The sequence below is a fragment of the Indicator indicator genome, chromosome 4 (genome assembly GCF_027791375.1).
Source record: "Indicator indicator isolate 239-I01 chromosome 4, UM_Iind_1.1, whole genome shotgun sequence".
NCBI lineage: Eukaryota > Metazoa > Chordata > Aves > Piciformes > Indicatoridae > Indicator > Indicator indicator.
In genome coordinates, this window is record NC_072013.1 from 6,971,563 (window position 1) to 6,990,693 (window position 19,131).

The 19,131-nt window shown below is 38.5% G+C and overlaps 1 protein-coding gene across 1 annotated transcript in view; it reads left to right on the top strand.

Moving 5' to 3' along the window:
- SIPA1L1 (signal induced proliferation associated 1 like 1) overlaps positions 1–19,131 on the top strand; it is a 76,794-nt gene that overhangs the window by 21,412 nt on the left and 36,251 nt on the right. The window contains exons 5-9 of the mRNA XM_054400311.1: positions 3,001–3,104; positions 4,236–4,393; positions 8,742–9,318; positions 10,442–10,716; positions 14,043–14,321. Coding sequence (XP_054256286.1) covers positions 3,001–3,104; positions 4,236–4,393; positions 8,742–9,318; positions 10,442–10,716; positions 14,043–14,321 — 1,393 coding nt within the window. The remainder of the gene's footprint in view (positions 1–3,000; positions 3,105–4,235; positions 4,394–8,741; positions 9,319–10,441; positions 10,717–14,042; positions 14,322–19,131) is intronic.

Genomic DNA, 19,131 nt, shown 5'->3' on the forward strand with positions numbered 1-19,131 from the left:
CTTAGAAATGGTGTATGAAAGCAGCTTGGGTATTACATTCATTGGACTGTTTGGTTTAATCCTTGTGCATAACAGAAAGAAGAGCAGGTTTGACAGGTGCTGAATTTGGGCCAGTAACTAGAAGAAATTAGAAATAAGGCTTTTTTAAAAGCAAAGGTAGATGGGAAGAACAGTAACTTCTTGAAACTTCTTGTGCCTGTAATTGTGAGCTGCAGTTTGTAGCAGTGGCTATTCCTTCTCCTGCCTCATCAGTACAGTTTATTTTTTGTATTCCTACAATTTTGTACTACATAGAAACTAAGTTACAGTTTCTATTGGTACTGGGTTTTTACACAGTTTTCTAGTGCTGTTAGTAAAAGCTGCTGTAGAAGCAGGCTGACAAAGTCCTGTGGCTTCAGTGAGGTGAGCCTACCGGCTGTTGATGTCAATCAGTTTTGAGTGCTGTTGGTGTTGGAAAAAAAAAACCAAACAAACACTTAAATGGGAGTCTGGTAAGACAGTCTGTAAAACTAACTGAGCAATACTCGAAGGACAGAAGAATAAAGTAGAGTTTTAAAGATGAGTAATGATGGAAGGCAAAGATTAGCTAAATAACCACATCAAGTAATGGGACAAGACTGAGAAGGCAGCATCAATAGGTATGCCATAAACTGGTGTCAGGAGGCAATGTCTTCAATTTAAAAGGTGCTAATGAATTTGTAGCTCCCTTGGGCCTCTGTTAAATACAAGGAAATCAAAGTAGAGTTTTTTGCTGGTGTACAGTTCTGACCTTGAAATGATGAATACTGTTCCAGTTTGCAATCTGGGATTTTACTGCAGTTTATAGGGAAATGTTTTAAGCAACACCTGCAATTTTTATATTGTATTTGAGAAAAAGTATTCTGGAATTGTAAGGAGGCAGGAACTTGAACAGTGAGAAGTATGCACAGTCTGTAGTGAATATGGACTTTGGTTTGTAGTTGGGTTTGTATAACAGGGATTTAAGCTATGGAGTACTTGGAAATAACTGTAAATGTGTCATTTGGATTTCAGCCTTGTTACTTGGTTTGCAGAACCAGTACTGTTACAAGAAATCTTTTTTCTGCCTGAAGAGAAATCCATCCAGGAAAGTTGAAAGCCGGCCTCAATGTATAGGTGGTGTTCTAACATATTATTTGTCAGAATTGCTCTATTTTTTTTACTCTTCCCTCCAATCCCTTTTGGGCCCCTTCCCCTGTCTCTTCGTACCCACTCCCCTTTCTTTTTGCACCAGCTTCCACTTTCCCTTTCTTTGTAATAATTCTGTATGCTCTGTTTATGAAAGGTGATGTACAAATTAGCGCATTTGCAGTTAGATAAAACCTCCAGGATTTATGTTGATGTTCAGGTGATTTTTCAGGTGCATCCTCCTCCTTCAGGCATGTAGGGAGAGGGTAGAGGCTGCTGTGAACTGAGTGGAAGGTGTAACACTGTCACACTGTTGGGATCAGCATTAAAAAGAAGTATCACTCCCAGTTAGCTAGTCTGTTGGGGTTTTTTAATGGCTAGTGTTCAGTGCTGGAGAAGAAAGCCCAATCTCCTTCAAACATTAACAGAGGTATGTTTTTTTGAAAAGTATTCTAGGAATCTTTTTTTTCCCCTATTCCCATTTTATTCTATGGAGCTATAAGGTAGAAAATTTTCCATTCCATTTTATGGATAGTGTTGTGGGTTTTCATTTACAGCAAAGCTACCTCTCCAGAAGTGACAGAAAACAAAAATTCTTGACAAGGCTTGTACCAAAAATCTGAGTAAATAAACTCTATATTTATAAATACCTCACAAATCTCAGAGCTATTATCTCCTTAGTAACACTATCTCTCTGCTAATAAAAATTGCCAAGGTGTAATATTTAACAGCTTTTAAAAATACATTGTTATAAATAGCTGGTATTATGTAATACAGTAGCATGTTTATACAACTTCAAATAACCAGGATGGTTTTTTTCCATACAGGAATATAGGTTTTTTACAATTCTGTTTGAAAGTGGGCTTTTTGCACTGTGGACAACAGTTATGTTTAATAGAATGTATTCGCTATTTCAGCGTGAAATATGTTATTACTGAAACTAATGGAACTTTTTCCAAGGTCTCTTTTTGTGTGAAAGGGAATGAAAAACTAGAAGCTCCCAATTCGTCTGGAATCAAGTCTTGTTTTCAATGCTTAGTAAAGAATATTGTCCTCTCTTCTTTTTTTCTTGCTAAACTTCATAATCCTAGTTTTTATCATTTTCTCTCCACATGGAAATCTCTCCACCCACCTATAATTATTCTAGTGGCCTGTTTCTGGATCCCTTCTGTAACTTTTAAAATCGTGTGGCTGCACATGTGAGAGAACCATTGGTTAATATACCAGCTATAAGCAGACTAGCATCTTACTTGGGCTTTTGGCTGCTCCTATCCAATAAAGCACTTGTTTCAGTGAGGGCTTTTGTCTGACTTCATTACAGTTAATTTAGAGTCCTGATATTTATGTTTAAAAGAACCCATTCTGTTCTTTAAAATACTGTGGGTTATATGTCCAGTGACACTTAATTATGCATGAGTATGATTCTATGAGACCATGGTATTCATTTGCAATATCTGTCTACCTTCCTTTCTGAAGTCCTTTTCACATTCCTTGCAGTTAAGTTTCATTCTGATTAACCAGAGATATTAGACAGTGCCGAAAAATTATTTCAGACTTTTTAAATCACTTTTCATACTTAAAAATGCTTCCTTCAGAGTTTTCTGATATAAATTCCCTATTCCTATCAAGTTCTTCATTGGGACAAATATGCAGAATTGTGCATGCCATCTGTATGTGTCATTTGCTTTGGTAGGTGAATAAACTTGTTAAGCTTTTACTTGCTGATATTTCTATTCAAGGATGAGTAGAAATTCTTTTTGTCTTGCCTTGATGATTTTCTTTGATAATAATGACACTTGGGTTTTCACCTCTTTAAATAATGCCTTTATTTTTCCTTTTTTTCTTTTACTTTAGCTGATTCAACAGGTACTCATTCTTTGTACACAACATACAAGGACTATGAAATCATGTTCCACGTTTCTACTATGTTGCCATATACTCCCAACAACAAGCAACAGGTAAGATGGACCATGCCTATTTAGAATTAATTCTTCTTCCATCTCCAAAGTAGCTGAACTATTGAATATTTATGACATTTTTCATTTGTTGCTAACAAAGAATATAACCAAAAGTAAAACTGACCATCTCTGTGTCGAGCAGTTTAGAAAAGTAGATCATTGTAGGTACGTCATAGGTAGATTTTTATCTGTATGACTGTTTTCTATTTAATCCTGCATTATTTACTGAGACTTTGATGTAAATATTATGCAGTAATGTCAGTAGCACCTCTGTGTTATGTAAACAAGAGGTCATACTTTATGTCAAAAGGACCATAGTCTACTTAACCTGATTTTCAGCCTTCTGCAGCAAAGTCCATTGCACTTTCAGGATTACACTCAGGTGATGAGTGGGTGGTCCGGCACACTGTGCAGCACACTACAGAACAGGACATGAAGCAAAATCCCTCTTTTGTTTTAAGTTTTTTTTTATTATACTGTAGAGCTATGTAGGCTGATTTGCTCTGTTACTCTGAAGTATCTGATGTTTTTCTAGGCCATCTTGTTGTATATGATGTGTGTGCATTTTACTCTAGAAACTAAGTTATTTTGTGTCTTTGCAAATAATAAAAGATAATGCAGCATTCTTTTCAGTTTTTGTGCACTAAATGCTCTACTACTTTTTACTTTACCTTTCTATTTTATTGCAGTCTTGAATTTACTGAAATACTACCAGAAAATTATTACAGCATGTCTTAACAACAATGACTACTGTTTTCAAACTGAAATAGAAGCTACTTCAGATTTTTAAAAGTGTGTGAGCTGGGGAAGTTTCCCAGCTTGCATGTATCACTGATTACTCTGATGCTTGCAGTTTCTGTTGTTGCTTTTCATCTGTTCATCTTAAGGTTTTCCTATTCCTGTGTGTTACACACAGAAATGAAATCTTTACAAAAGTTAAAATGCCCATGCCTGAAATTCCTTTCTAACATTCTGGTACTTGTCTTACAAATTTTCAAGTCTTTCAGTTTTTAGCTTGAATTCTTGGGAGTGGAAAAAAAATGCTGAAGAATAGTAATTGATAATAATGATCAATAATTGAAAAGGCTGTGTTTTAACCTATTCATCTTTTTGTTGTGGTTGTTGCTACAGCTTCTGAGAAAAAGGCATATTGGAAACGACATTGTGACGATAGTTTTCCAGGAGCCTGGAGCACAACCATTCAGCCCAAAGAACATTCGATCCCACTTCCAGCACGTCTTCGTCATTGTCAGGGTGCACGGCCCCTGCACAGACAGTGTTTGTTACAGGTAGCTATCATGTGCTTCACTGAATACATGGGATCTGAGCTCTGAGGGAGGTGTTATAGGTTGAGGAATAATGTATTGTTATAAATAAAAGTATTACAGAATTCCAGGGGGGTCGGACAGTCCCCAGAGGGTTTGACAGGACATTAGGAAATATATTTATCCCTTTCCCCTGCAAATCTCTGTATAATCTGAAGGTACAGCTTGTTCTTTCTCTTCTATTCCCCTTTTTGCTCCTCTGTGCTTTGCTTGCTTTCTGGCTCCTTGCTTAACTTTGTTTGGGTTATGGTAAGCCTTGGTATGGCAGGGACTGGGAGTGATAATATTTGTTGGCTGCATAACAGCCTTCGGGTTTTGTCTAGGGGAGTCTGAGCTATTGTTGGGTTATATATATATGTATATGTTTCTTATCTTTTATATATAGTTTACTTTTGTAAATATTATTTTCATTTAACTTCCAAATTCTGAATAAGTGTTGTTATTTACTCTTTTGGGGGTCAAATCCACATTCTGTCTCGTGCAAAACCAGCACAGGAGGTGTCACTCCTCTCCTAAATTCTCAGTAGGAAAATGTAGTGAAAGATACAGCTTGAGTAGATTTTGAGTTGTGTGAGTTTAAAGACTGCTTAAAAACTAAATAGACACATGTGAGTATGTAAAGGAAACACCTGAGAAAGTTAATGCCATCAGTATTGTATGCACATACAGAGACCTCCCCCCCCTCCTTTCAGGCATTTTGGAACGTTTTTAAAATCATGCTCTCGCTTCCTTTTTAGTCTCTTCAGTATGCTTGAAGAGTATTTCTGTGTTGATTCATCTGAATTCACTTTTTGTTTGCATAATTTGAGCATCTGAGTTTATGTTCTGTTTTTGAAATTAGGACAGTGGAAAAGTATGACTAGCTTTCAGAAAGGAAATACTTTTGTCTTGAAATACCCAAATTTCTTACTCATTTCAGTCCAACAAATACATTTCCCAGCATTAAACAGCAAAGAAAAACTTAGTGTATCCTTAAAGTCAATATGATTACATTAGAAAATGGTAATTGATAATAATGTGCAATACAGAATTTCAAGATGAGATTCCTGTTTAGCAGAAACTTTTAAACAGAATTGAAAGCATATAGAAATAATGGGTTTAAGTTACACTTTTTATGATCAGTGAAACTTTTAACTTTAACTTTTGTTGTTAAATGTTGATTGATCTCAAGAAACTTCTAAAAATCCTTTATTAAAAAACATGAAGTGTCAGAATAATGGATTTGAAGAATTTATCTTGAAATGAAACAGCCTTAGAATTAATTCATCTGTGCTGAAATGTGTATGTTCACCTAAGTGTCCCATTCAGTCAAGTGCTTGCAGGAAGGGCTAAGAGTATAATGTCTGAGCTGGTGTATTCATGTTTTCCAAGTAACTATTTTAAGGTTTAAAGGCTTTTCTCTCCCCACAAGTTTTTGGTAAAGCTCACACAGCATTTCTAGAACTGATGCTGAGCTTTGTACATGTATTAAACTGTCCAGCAGAAGGCATGTTCATGATCTTCACTTTACGTCGGCTTCTTGACAAATTCCACTGCTACATGATTTATGTGGACATAGCTTGTTTTTAAACTTTTAGACATATGTTTCAGCTCTTATTCTGTACTGAAACTGATTTTGAAGTGAAAAGAAAGTAGGAAATAAATCCACAAGGGCTGCAAATACATTTTCCATTTGAATTGGGTATTACTAACCTAGAGAGAGATCTGGTTTGGGTTATTATTTTAAATACTATGACTGCACATTTTCAGTTTCTGCGTTTTAAAAGGTGTGGGAAAGATTTATAGTTGTTAATACTGTAAAAATTTTAAATATCCCAGGGTTCTGTTTCTGACCTTCAGACATCTGAATCACTGTCATTTTTGAAGTGTTCACAACTACTGGAACCTTACTGGTTACTATTAGTGAATAGAATTTGAGAATTTCAGCTTCAGTGGTGCTGCAGGCAGGGAAAGCTGTCAGGAAAAAAAATGGTAAGAGTGTCAATGTTCATTTTGTTACAGGAGACTGCCAGAGCATTCTGTGTGTTGTGCACTGTCTTTAAGATTAAAATCCTTTCAGTTTTTGTCATTGGAATTACAGAATTCCATTATAAAAAGTTTTTGTAGGAAACTTTTTAAAGTAAGTTTGACCTATTTCACTGAATTATTTGGAACAGTTTCATAGATTCATAATTCTAGACAAAACAGGAAGCCATATAGCATAAAAATGTACCAGAATTTATATTAAAAATGACATAAAAGGAATAAAATCAAGCAGTGTCTTGGCCAGTGATTCTCACTCCCAGCTAAGATAAACGTTTCAAAAGTCTCCTTCTCTGTCAGCATTGTTCACTTTTAAAAACTTCTCCAGCATATGTTAAAGATAAAATTCTTATCCATGTGATTCATGATACTGAAAACCTAATCAAACAGAATATCACTGGTACTTCTTCACTGCATCCAGTAATTGTGTTTTAATGCTTAGGTCTCTCTTTCTTAACCACAGACCCTTGAGGACCACTGAAGATGATCAAGAGTCAGATGGTTGTGCCATAAGTACCCCCCATTGCATATTTTTAGATATATTGGCATACATTTGAAGGAAATATGGCAGTCAGTATCAGTTGCCCGAAAATAATATTTAAAACAACAACAACAACAAAAAACTTGCCATCAAAGCCAAATAAATAAATACAACACTTCAACACCTCACCACCCAAAACCAGAAGATATCGTTAAAGATTGGGTGACTGAGTTTTTATTTTTGATATTCCTGTATGCCCCTTCCCCTCCAAAAAACCTTTGCTAGTATTTCAGCAGTCTCAGTTACTGATTTTGGAGAATCATTCTCTGATTGTGTTTAAACATAAGGATTAAGCCTTATAGTATCCTTCCAGTACTTAAAGGGAGGATGTGAGGGGAAGGGGTGCTACAGGAAAGATGGAGAGGAACTCTTATCAGGGAGTGTAGTGATAGGATGAGTAGTAATGGTTTTAAACTACAAGAGGGTAGATTTAGATTGGATGTAAGGAAGAAATTCTTCACTGTAAGGGTGGTGAGACACTGGAATAAGTTGCAAAGGGGAGCTGAGGATGCCCCATCTTTGAAGGTGTTCAAGGTAAGGTTGGATGGAGCTTTGAATACCCTGGTCTAGTGGAAGGTGGCCTTGTCCATGGAAGAGGGATTGGACAAGATGATTCTTAAGGTCCCTTCCAAACTATTCTGTGATTTAGAAAAGTTAGAGCAAAGTGTGAAAGTAATAGCCAGTTTTTCAAATGAAACACCCCGTATATTTCTAGTGTGTTTAAGTTCCAACCTACTTTTATTTATAAAACTCCATTACCATGATGAGTTAACATTTTTCAGATCTGGTTATAGATACCTGGTAAATCATACTCAAACTGTTGGAGTGTTTCCTTGTCACAAAGTTCTTCAAGTACAGTTGTCAGTCTTTTCTTGGAACAGACTCCCAAGTGAATGATACTGGACTGGAATGGCAAATATTCAGTGATGCCAAACAAGGCTCAATCCACTCTGTGTGAAAAAGAATTGGCCAGGGAGAATAGCTAAACTTACCAGCACTGCCTCAGGCAGTCTTTTTGTCCATTCACCACTTGGTACAGACACTAGAAGGAAGAGTTGAAAAAGAAAGCATTTATCTGTAATGCATGTCTCCAAACTTCTAAGAAATGCCTTATTTACTATTTTTGGAGTCTGCGTCTGTCACTAGCAGTGTGATATCAGCTGGGGCAGATTTCAGCCCAGAAATTTAAAATGCAGTCAGTAGTGTGATGTATATATCATGCATCTGGTCACCAGAAGATGTTACTCACATCTCACTGGCCGCCTGAGATGACTTTGTTGTCTTGGCCTTATTAACGTGTCTGTTTTATTTGTATTGCTAGGGCTGGTCGTACACTTTGCCTTCTTTTCAGATAAGCCTTTCAGCTTTAGCTGGCTAATTACAAGCTAACCTCTGTAATAGCTTGTATTAGAAATTTTCTGTTTATAGTAAAAACAACCAAAATTCATAACTACCATATATGAGTGATTATCAAACAAGCATGATTTTGCACTTGAATCTTTCTTGAAGCTGTGGTACTGAGGATGAATCAAAAATGCCTAGGTGCAAAAATAAGTACACAGTAAAGGGGACATAATCTCCACACTGGAAACATAAAAATGCAAATACAGACATACTGCTGAGGAAAGGAGAGAAAATTTGAGGGCTTAAAAAGAAAAAGGAAATGTTGTTTTCTGTATCCAAAAACTTCTGGAATTACATACAGTGAAACACTGTGCTTCTTATTATTTTCTATTTTTCTCTTCCTAGTGTTGCTGTGACAAGATCCAGAGATGTACCATCCTTTGGACCACCTATTCCAAAAGGTGTCACATTTCCTAAATCAAACGTGTTCAGGGACTTTTTACTAGCCAAAGTCATTAATGCAGAGAATGCTGCTCACAAATCAGAAAAGTTTCGTGCGATGGCCACCAGGACCCGTCAAGAGTACTTGAAAGACTTGGCAGAGAAGAATGTCACCAACACGCCTATTGACCCTTCTGGCAAGTTCCCCTTCATCTCACTTGCTTCAAAGAAGAAAGAAAAGTCCAAGCCTTATCCAGGAGCAGAGATCTATAGTTCTGGTGCTATTGTGTGGAGTGTCCATGCGAAAGACTACAGCAAGGGTATGGAAATAGACTGTCTCCTAGGCATCTCTAATGAGTTTGTAGTCCTCATTGAACAGGACACGAGAAGCGTGGTGTTCAATTGCTCCTGTCGGGATGTGATAGGGTGGACTTCGACGGACACGAATATCAAAATATTCTATGAGAGAGGTGAATGTGTTTCCTTGGAGAGCTTCATCAGCAACATTGATGATATCAAAGAGATCGTCAAAAGGCTGGAGGTTAGAATGTGCTCTCTTGTTTGGTTCCCCTTCTTTGCTTTCTTTTCTTACCCTGCTGTCAAGTAGGGCTTCAATTTAAGTAATGCCTGGGGATTCCTAAAACCATTCTAATTGTTTATAATGAAAGCAGGACTTGCTTGCTTTTATTTCTCAAAATCCAGTATTGTTTTCACCTTTTTCAGACATGAAGCAACCTCAGCTGGTCAATTGTGTCAAAAATGTGTCTCAATATATTAATTTTCAAAAAAGGTAACAAAGAGAAGCCTTCATTTGCATTAATTACTCCCACACAAATACCCAAGTGTCACCTTAACTCTTTTCCCTGTTTGCCTTCCATTTCTCTGGTTTGTTGGCTGCTTGTATCTTGTCTCAAATGAAGCTTAGTATCTTTGAGACCGACTTACTGCATTGCCAGCAGGGTGCAGTCCCCATACCTAGTGCAGCCTTCAGATATTTCCTTAATGGGTGTGATAAACTAAAAATACAGTGAGTTATGTTTTCTGTGGGTAAAACAACTGTCCATGCACATTCTTTATCCAGCTAAGTTACAAATAATGTGTTATGTTTCATGGTCTTTCCTGTCGTTTCACAAGTGTAGTTATATAATGACCAGGAAAAAGGGAATTCTAAGCTCTATGAAAATAATTAATCTTGATGGCATTCGTGATCATGGTATGTGGAAGAGTTGTCATAGACCTTAATTTACTCTGCTTAGTAGCTGCATGCCGCTACAGTCTGACTGAACGTAATCTTGGCATTTACTGACACAGATGGAACAGTGGAATAGTTGATTGGTTACTGAAATGTAGAAGATAAAGGAGAGATGCTTGTGTAACTCCATATGTTTTTCTGTTGTATGCTGCCATATTTCTTCTAAAATGCCTCTGGCTTCAGTAAGAATTTGAAGGCAGAACTTGAGTAATCAGACTCTACTGAAAATACTGGTTCGAGCAACGAGACCCATTTCAGTTGATTATATACCTGGGACTGTGACGTATGTTCCTTGATCATGTCCCACCATTGTCTTGGGAGTTGGTTGATTGTACAAAAACAGAGCCTTTAAACCTGTATTAGCCCTGAAGGTCTCCCATACATTAAATTCTATCTTCATTTCAATTTGCAGCTTGTGACTAAGGGCTGTGAAACAGTGGAAATGACTCTGCGTAGGAATGGTCTGGGTCAGCTTGGTTTCCACGTAAACTATGAAGGCATTGTGGCAGATGTTGAGCCCTATGGCTACGCCTGGCAGGCTGGACTGCGACAGGGCAGCCGGCTGGTGGAAATCTGCAAGGTGGCTGTAGCCACTCTGACCCATGAGCAGATGATCGATCTTCTCAGAACGTCGGTAACAGTGAAGGTCGTCATCGTCCCTCCCTATGAGGACTGCACACCACGCAGGTATTGGTTCATAGCTGCATTTGGTCTGTAATTATATCTTGATTGGTGGCTTCAGAGGGGAAAGAAACACCACAGAGTAAGTGTTAACCTCCAGAACCCATGATATGTTTGTAATATTGCATCCAGTATTGTCAAGTGAGAGAGGAGGGCAGGAAAAGCTGCCCCCATATTCCAACTCCAGGCCCCTCAAAACGTGTGAAGAACCTCATGTGTCCTTTAAGTTCCATGAAATTTAACGTGGAGATCAAACAACTTTTTGTTGATAGCTGTGTGTGTTTGATTCATCAAAACAAAGGGTACATTTTCCTCCCTGCTTTCCCATGTCAGTAGTTTGCAGTGTCTATGGATGTAATTCTTGAAAGCTGCAAACAGACTTACATGCTTCTACTTTCAAAAGGAGTAAGGCTATAAATGATGACAGTATATCAATGGTATGGATCTGGCCAGAGAAATTGCTGCAAGTTTTAATTCTTTTTTACTCAATAGTAGGTCTTACTGCATTTCTCTCCCTATATGTGTTAAGCCTGAGGTTTGTGTCAACTGCATTACTGCTTTTATGGCTTTAAAGTGTGCCTTGATCAGAAATAGAGAGTAATATGTGCTTTTTTTTTTTTTTCTAAATTGAACATGAAGTCCCTCCTTTTTTCTTGAACTCACACTAAAGCTTTTTATAATTTTTCCTGCTCCCATCTGAACCTTCTGCAGTTGTCTGCAGCATTCCACCATACCAGTTAGATTCCCTTATTACTGACATCCTGTATTAATATCTTGCAAATGATATATGATTAAAATGGAATTATTTTTAATAAACTAAATGTGCCTGCAGGCTAGCTCAAGGTTTATGCTAGATTTGCCAAGAACAAGCAAGTACAGTTTTCAAAGTTCAATTTCAGCGTGTTCCTTGTATTGAGAGACTGAGAACACAGTTTGCACTGCTATTTTCCACTCAGGCAATATCTTTTGGAGAGGTAGATGCTAACTCTTTGTATACTTAAGGTTGGGGGTGAACTTAAATGCATGTTTATTACATTGATAGGAAATGGTGTCTCTGAGCAAAGACCTTGTAGTTGTGTAAAAGTCCATGTTTGTTGTTGCTTTGAGCTATATTAACTCCTTACATAACTGGTAGTGAAACAGAAGCAGAGAGGAAAGGAGTTTTCTGTGTCCTTTAGTTGTCAGTGGAAAATCGCATACATGTCAGGGATTAAAATGAGCAGTGGCATAAGGTCAATCATGAGGAATTTGGAAAGCTTTTGTACAGTACTTAGCAGCCCGAGCAAATGGAAAGTTCAGCTGCAATCACAGCAAAAGGATTAGAGCAGAAAAATCTGTGTGGAAAGCACAGATCCTATTATTTGTGAACTAAAATTAAGTATAACCAAAAGCAGGCTTAGCTTTGTTGCATCCAGACCCATAGCAGGAAGAGAAATTACTGCACCTCTTGAAATACTGTGCTCAGCATCAGTGAGTTTTGTTGTTGTCTTGTAGTGGCAAACGTTCATGGTGGATTATTGTATAGTTATGAAATTTCATAAAGCAACTCTTTATCCTGCTTGCTATATCCAGAATCATTAAGGTTTAGGGACTGCATCTTGAATTTGTAGCTATCCTACTTACATTGCTAGAGACTTGACTTAAACCTTTGCACAAAGCAGCTTGTCTTCGGCAATCAGCTTTACAAATTTGGAGTCCTTTCTTTATGTCCTCTGGAGCTCGTTTAAGTTTTTCAACTACAGTAACTTCTACAGACCATAGCTAAAATGAGGGTTAGTTCTGCTTGGTATAGTGCATTCATATGGGAAACAGTCTCCATCCTAACAAGTTGATTGGCATGAAGTTGGAAGAGAGGAATGCAGTTAGATAAGATGACTTGCCAACGGCATATGTAGAAGGTCAGAGGCAGATACAAAAATACATCCAAATACCCTGATTCACAATCTAATGCAGCCCTTCTTGTGGTTGTATCTCTGCTAGGAGATAGTCATTAAAACGTTGCCACTGAACTCGTTTAGCAGACTGATTGCTGACCTTGAAATTAAGGACACCGCAGCAAGAGGAAACTGTATTCTTGATTCATAAATTGTAGCTATGCAAAGAAGAGAGAAACTCAGGCTACTGAAGTATATAATCGCTATGAAAAGACTAGCAGGGACACAAAATATGAACAGAAAAGAAAAAAAACCAAGGGTATCAAGATTTTAGTTGTGAGTGAACTTTGGAAACAAATCTCCTGATCATCCCCATCTACTACGCAGTGGTTCACATCAAAGAGCAGCCTGAGAGCAAACATTTCCTTTCAGCTGAAGCTGACCTGCCTGTGCTTCAGGAGTACCTCTCATGCCTTCCAACTGCTAGTTTCACTTGCAAGTCAAGACTAGAGGGTAAGGTGGGCCAGAATAAAACCACAAAATACATGCACTGTGGACAGGATTTCAGCACTTTGCTGCTACTAGACTATACAACTTGCTGAGGTCAGCAGAACCGGATCACAGGTTATCTGCTCTCGTTTGTGTTTCAGCTGGGAAGAGATACTGCTATTTCTCAGCACTAATAGTGAAATCTATTAGATGAAAAGCCAGTAGAAAATTCTGCACTGATTGTTTATTTTTCCTTCCCATTAGAGAATTATGTGTGTACATTAACAAAGTAATCACAATTAAAAAAATCACTTAGAGTTACATACGTTTGTCAAGAGAAATACCAGATTATCCTCACTGAAGCTGAAAGTCACATCTACTTTCCAAATCTCTCATTTTAAACATATGGAGAAGTTTGTCCTGTGCCACATTAGCTGGACTCCTGTTTTGCTCCAACCTTTATACTGTTCTGATCCTGTACATCCTCAGAAAGCAATGGGCACCTCTTGGACTTGGCATCTGCATTTTTTTAGCAAGTGTTTCGTTTTGATAATGTGCAAGTTCATCAACTGAGGTACTGGAAAGCCAACGATGTTTGGAAATTAAGTGTAATGCATTGTTTCATGGGAATTTTGTCTTATCATGAGCGTCTATGCATCAGAAAGAGTTATCTCAAAAAGAGCTAACATTTCACATCTTATTTGTCTGGGTGCAAGTAAGTTCTAAAGCCTACGACTTCAAATTAGGAAGAGAGAGATCTCCAGCAGATTTTTTTTTTTAAGCTTTTCTAAACCAGTAGTCAGATGAAGACTATCATAATTTGTTAAACGTACATTTCTAATAAGCAAAATAATACATTCTACGTTTTCATAGAATTCATTCAGCTTCTGTCTTCAGATTTGTATCCTTGTGAACAGGATATATTTATTTTACCTTTTCTAGTAGCATGTTAAATTTCTTCATTTCCAGGAGTTCTTCAGAAAACTACCGTATGCCAGTGATGGAATACAAAGTGAATGAAGGAATGTCGTATGAGTTCAAATTTCCCTTCAGAAACAACAACAAATGGCAGCGAAATGTAAGCAAAGGACAGGGACCTCATGTGGCTCAGGTACCATCGCAGATACAAAGTCCAGTAACATCTAGGATTGGCTCTGGGAAAGGAGAAGGGAAAATGCCACCTCCAGAACGAGCAGCCAACATCCCCCGAAGCATCTCTAGTGATGGGCGCCCGCTGGAGAGCCGGAGGTATGTGTCAGCTTCAGAAATGTCTTCTCATTGCTGCTCAGAGTCTTGGCTGGGGAAAAAGCACAATAGATTTATTCAGGTGTCTGAAGACTTCTGTTAATCCTGGTTTTAATTAATCAAAAGGCAACATAAATATGAGTAAAACGTCAGCCAAAAGGAAACGCCTTTCCTGGCATGATTAACCACAAAATGGAGTGTTCTGGGATGGTTACGGCGATGTTTCCCTGTGTTGGAGGGTATTCTAGAACTGCTGTGTTGTTATTTACGTTTTAAATGAGTTACAATTGAAGTTTTAGATGTGAGAGTTCTGAATTTCTGCAACAATTAAAAATCTCAGCTTGTTCATAGGCTCACTAGAACTGCCTAAAGCTCTGAAGGCTGACCTGTCATCTAACAGGGTGTTTAGCAGGAGAATTCTGACCAGCACAGAAAGGAAATTTATCCAGTGGGGAGTTTTCAAGCTTTTTAGGCTAGAGAAGAGTTTGCCTTAAGTTTGCATTTCTCCAGGGTATTGTGGGTTAGTTTTGTTTTGTTTTTTTTCCACCAGAAAGTGATTATTAAGATAGAAGTATCAGGCACGTCCTGTCACAGTATTTTCATTCTTGCATGGAAAATGGTTATTTAATAGTATTCAAATGAGCTGCCATTGTTTTGATTATCTACACAAATCTTTCACTGTCTCTGTATTTACAAAGAGATCTGCTGAAGGAAACTGTTCTGTAGCTTGTATTTCTTATTTTGGACAATCCCTTTTTAAAAAAAAAGCTGTAGACAGACTCTGATCATGCTTTATGGTGCTGAAAAATGTAAAGCTGTGGAAATAAGATACATATTGTGGAAAATTTTAAAAGAGTTCTAGGAGTTGGGGCTGTTCAGCCTGAAGAAGGAAGGCTTCAGGGAGACCATGTAAGTGGCCTTCCAGTACCTGAAAGGGGTCTACAAGAAGTCTGGGAAGGGCTTATAGTATTTGGATGAGAGGAAGTGGGTTGAAGCTTGAGGAGGAGTAGATTTAGACGAGGTGTTAGAAAGAAATTCTTTGCAATTAAGGTGGTGAGACACCGGAACAGGTTGCCCAGGTAGGTTGTTGATGCCACCTCCCTGGACTCGTTCAAGGCCAGGTTGGATGAGGCCTTGAGTAACCTGGTCTAGTGGAAGGTGTCCCTGCCCATGGCAGGGGGCTTGGAACTAGATGATCGTTAAGGTCCCGTCCAATCCAAACCATTCTATGAATCAATGAATTAACATAAAGCATTTCTCACATCCTGAAGAACTGGGAATAAAAATAAATTTTCAAAGGTGGTACAGCCAAGGTGGATTTGAAACTTCTGTGTGGGACACCTTGTTAAGAAATTATGATAGTTGGTAAGGATTTAATTTTCTTACTGTCTTCTTCATTGAACACTGTCGTACTTGTGCACTCCAACTGACGAGAGAGTGTGTCCTCCCACCTTGTAGCTTTCTGTAAAAGTTAGTAGCTGTATACCTAAGGCTTCCATCAGTGTAAGCTGCAAAAGAAAATTTGCAGCAGTGAAAGCACTAAAACTTTACAGACAACCTGATAAGATTGTCTGTGGAAAACACTGCAAAAGGGAGTGAGACCCTGGACTTAATCTCTCTGATGGTGCATTTGGATAAACATAAAAATTGCCTGACTCCCAGCCATATCTGCCTTTCACAGCTGAAGTTAGGCAGATGCTGAATTTGAAGGAGTAAGAGTTGGGGCTTTTGGGGGGGGTGGGGTTTGGTGGTGGGTTTTTTTTGTTGTTGTTGGGGTTTTTTGGGTTTTTTTTTGTTTTTTTTTCCTTAGTGCTGTAGAATCTCACTTTGTAGTTATGGAAGGCATAGCAATACCTGGGCAAAGTTTAAGGCAATGGCAGAAGGTCAGGTTCAGTTGAGTTGCTGTTCAGTTGAGATGCTGCTTCCATCTCATCATGGTGTTAACTCAAAAGAGTTTTGTATGGAGTCTTGAGCTGTTTGTTCCATGACTTCTTCTAAGGACAGTAAGCCTTTGGCTGCACTGTGAGACAGAATGGTATTAACTGTGTGTATTATGTGCATAAAATTTTGCATGGGTAACATGGCACACTTAAAACATTCAAGTCACTGGGTGCTTCTAGAGAGGGGGTTATGGCCTGGCAAATATTTGTAAAGTGAAAATTATGTATACTCAATATTAGTTTTTCAAACAGCAAAGCTTTGATTTTCCATCTCCCTCACTTTCAAGGCATGTAGCTGGGTTTTTTTTCTTTTCTAGCACTGGTCAGGCCACACCTTGAGTACTGTGTCCAGTTCTGGGCTCCTCAATTCAAGAGAGATGGTGAGGTACTGGAATGTGTCCAGAGAAGGGCGGCAAAGCTGGGGAGGGGTCTGGAAAAAAAACCCTATGAGGAGAGGCTGAGGGAGCTGGGGATGTTTAGCTTGGAGAAGAGGAGGCTCAGGGGAGACCTCATTGCTGTCTACAACTACCTGAAGGGAGGTTGTAGCCAGGAGGGGGTTGGTCTCTTCTCCCAGGCAACCAGGAGCAGAACGAGAGGACACAGTCTCAAGTTGTCCTGGGGGAGGTGTAGGGTGGATGTTAGGAGGAAGTTCTTCACAGAGAGAGTGATTGCCCATTGGAATGTGCTGCCCAGGGAGGTGGTGGAGTTGCTGTCTTTGGAGATGTTCAAGAGAAGACTGGATGAGGCACTTAGTGCCATGGTCTGGTTGATTGGACAGGGCTGGATGATAAGTTGGACTGGATGATCTTGGAGGTCTCTTCCAACCTGGTTGATTCTATGATGTCCTTTTATGTATTTTTAAATTATTATTCAAAAACTGTTCTAATGGATTTTTTTCATCCAAGTATATTATCAAAGTAGCTTTTGTCTGGGAATCTTTTTTGATGCCTGAAAAATGTCTTCTTTCTTAACCTTTCTGGTTTGCTAAACATTTTAGTCTTGGCTAGATCAAGTTTATAACAGCATCTGCATAAGGTTAACACGTTTTTGTCATTTTAGAGGAATGCTGGAAGAGAAAAAAAGGGGGGGAACATGTAAAAAAGGCAATATTCTCACTCCAAGACTCATTTGTCTTTGCGTGTTAAAAGATAGCTTTGCCATTGGGGGAGCTCAGACACTTCTGTTCTTACCATGTAAAACCTCTATTAACGACGATGAGATTTTTATAACCCTCTTAACCACAGCCTCCTTTGATTTTTCACCAGTTACTTCAGCACTCTGCATGGCATGCAGGTCACCTATCAGGAGGTGCTGGAGTCTGTTTCTGGTGCAGGTAGCAGCAATGGTGCTCGCTGTGCTTTGCTCACAATGATTTGTTTCTTTGCAGAGCCCTCAGTTGGTTGGAGAAATGGAGGACCAAGGGGTGACCTGGTAGTATGGGTACTGGGATCTGTAGTGGTGGTCCCTGTGATCTGAAAGGGTCCCTGTAATTAACATGATTGTAAACATCACCCCGCCATATGCTTCAGTCTCTCTCTGCAGTATTTATGCTCTATAGAGAATTTTAAGAGGGTTTGTAAAAAAACACCTGTTGTTATGGCTCACTAGCCAAGCAGTACAGGTGACCTAGGTTTCCTTACTACCATTAGAGCTTCACTTTTGAAAAGAAGAGATTGGCTGAGTGTCACTGGGGCTGAAAACCTATCCGTGAAGATCAGCATCAGTAAGGAATTTCAGTACTAAATTATATCTGTAACCTCAGTTTTAATGTTGTGATCTAGGTATCGTTACCTATCTCTCACGTTTGTGCAGTGCTGAGCCACACTTTAGACTTGCTGACATCTGACTGTTTTTAATATTTAACTGTTATGAGACTGGAGCTCTGTGCTCCTGCCTTTTGACTGCACGTTGTTTGTTACTGAGCTGGGCGCAGTGACAGTGCTGGCAGATCTCATCTGCCACTTACAGATCACTACAGAATGTTGTTTCCATGTTTGAAGGGACATGGCAGCTGAAAAAAACATAGTAAATTGATCCATGTGGCTCTTTGAGCTCTAAATCTTAGGTGATTGTTTTGAAACTAATGCTGATAGCAGTAGCTCAGAACTACAGAATGCTGATACAGTCATTAACCACAGATCCAACAGGTGGGATTTCAAAGAATGAAATAGAGGCATTTTAACATTTCTGACATATCAGACCTGACATGGTACTCATTTTAATGGAAACATGTCAGCAATAAATCCATGACTTATATTAAGCAAATAGAAAAAACAAAAAAAAACCAACAAACAGCTTAAGAGGCAAGTTCCCTCTTTGAGTACAAAGCGTTCTGAGACGAATGGTCCAACTCTCTTTGAATTGCCTACTAGTGATATTTAACTGGTGACCATTTCATATAGCTAGTCTCAAAATATGCAAGCTAGTGAAATAAATTTAATTTTTACCCTTGTTGATATTTTTAATACATTTAAATATGATAAATAAAAGCTGTATTACTGGTCCTAAGAACAGGAGGATTACATTTCACAGACATAAAAGCTTCTTACCTCCTCATGGAGATGGCTGGTTTAAGTAGGGAGAGTACCTTGCTTGACAGTCCCTGATTCTGAGAAGGCAGACAAATGCCAAATCCTGAGTGTTGGTATTTGCCTTTATTGGAATGTTTGCATGTATCCCACTCACTAGCTTATACTGAAATTCTTCCTGTTCCTCATAGTATCCTGGGTCCCTGAATGTATTCATAACTGATGTGTGCATTTGTAGGCAGGAAAAATAGTCCAAAATGTATAAATGTTAAAATGAATCTCTAATGTTACTGCAGCATTAAGATTGAAAAAACTAATACTATAAATGCAATAAGTTTTGAGCTA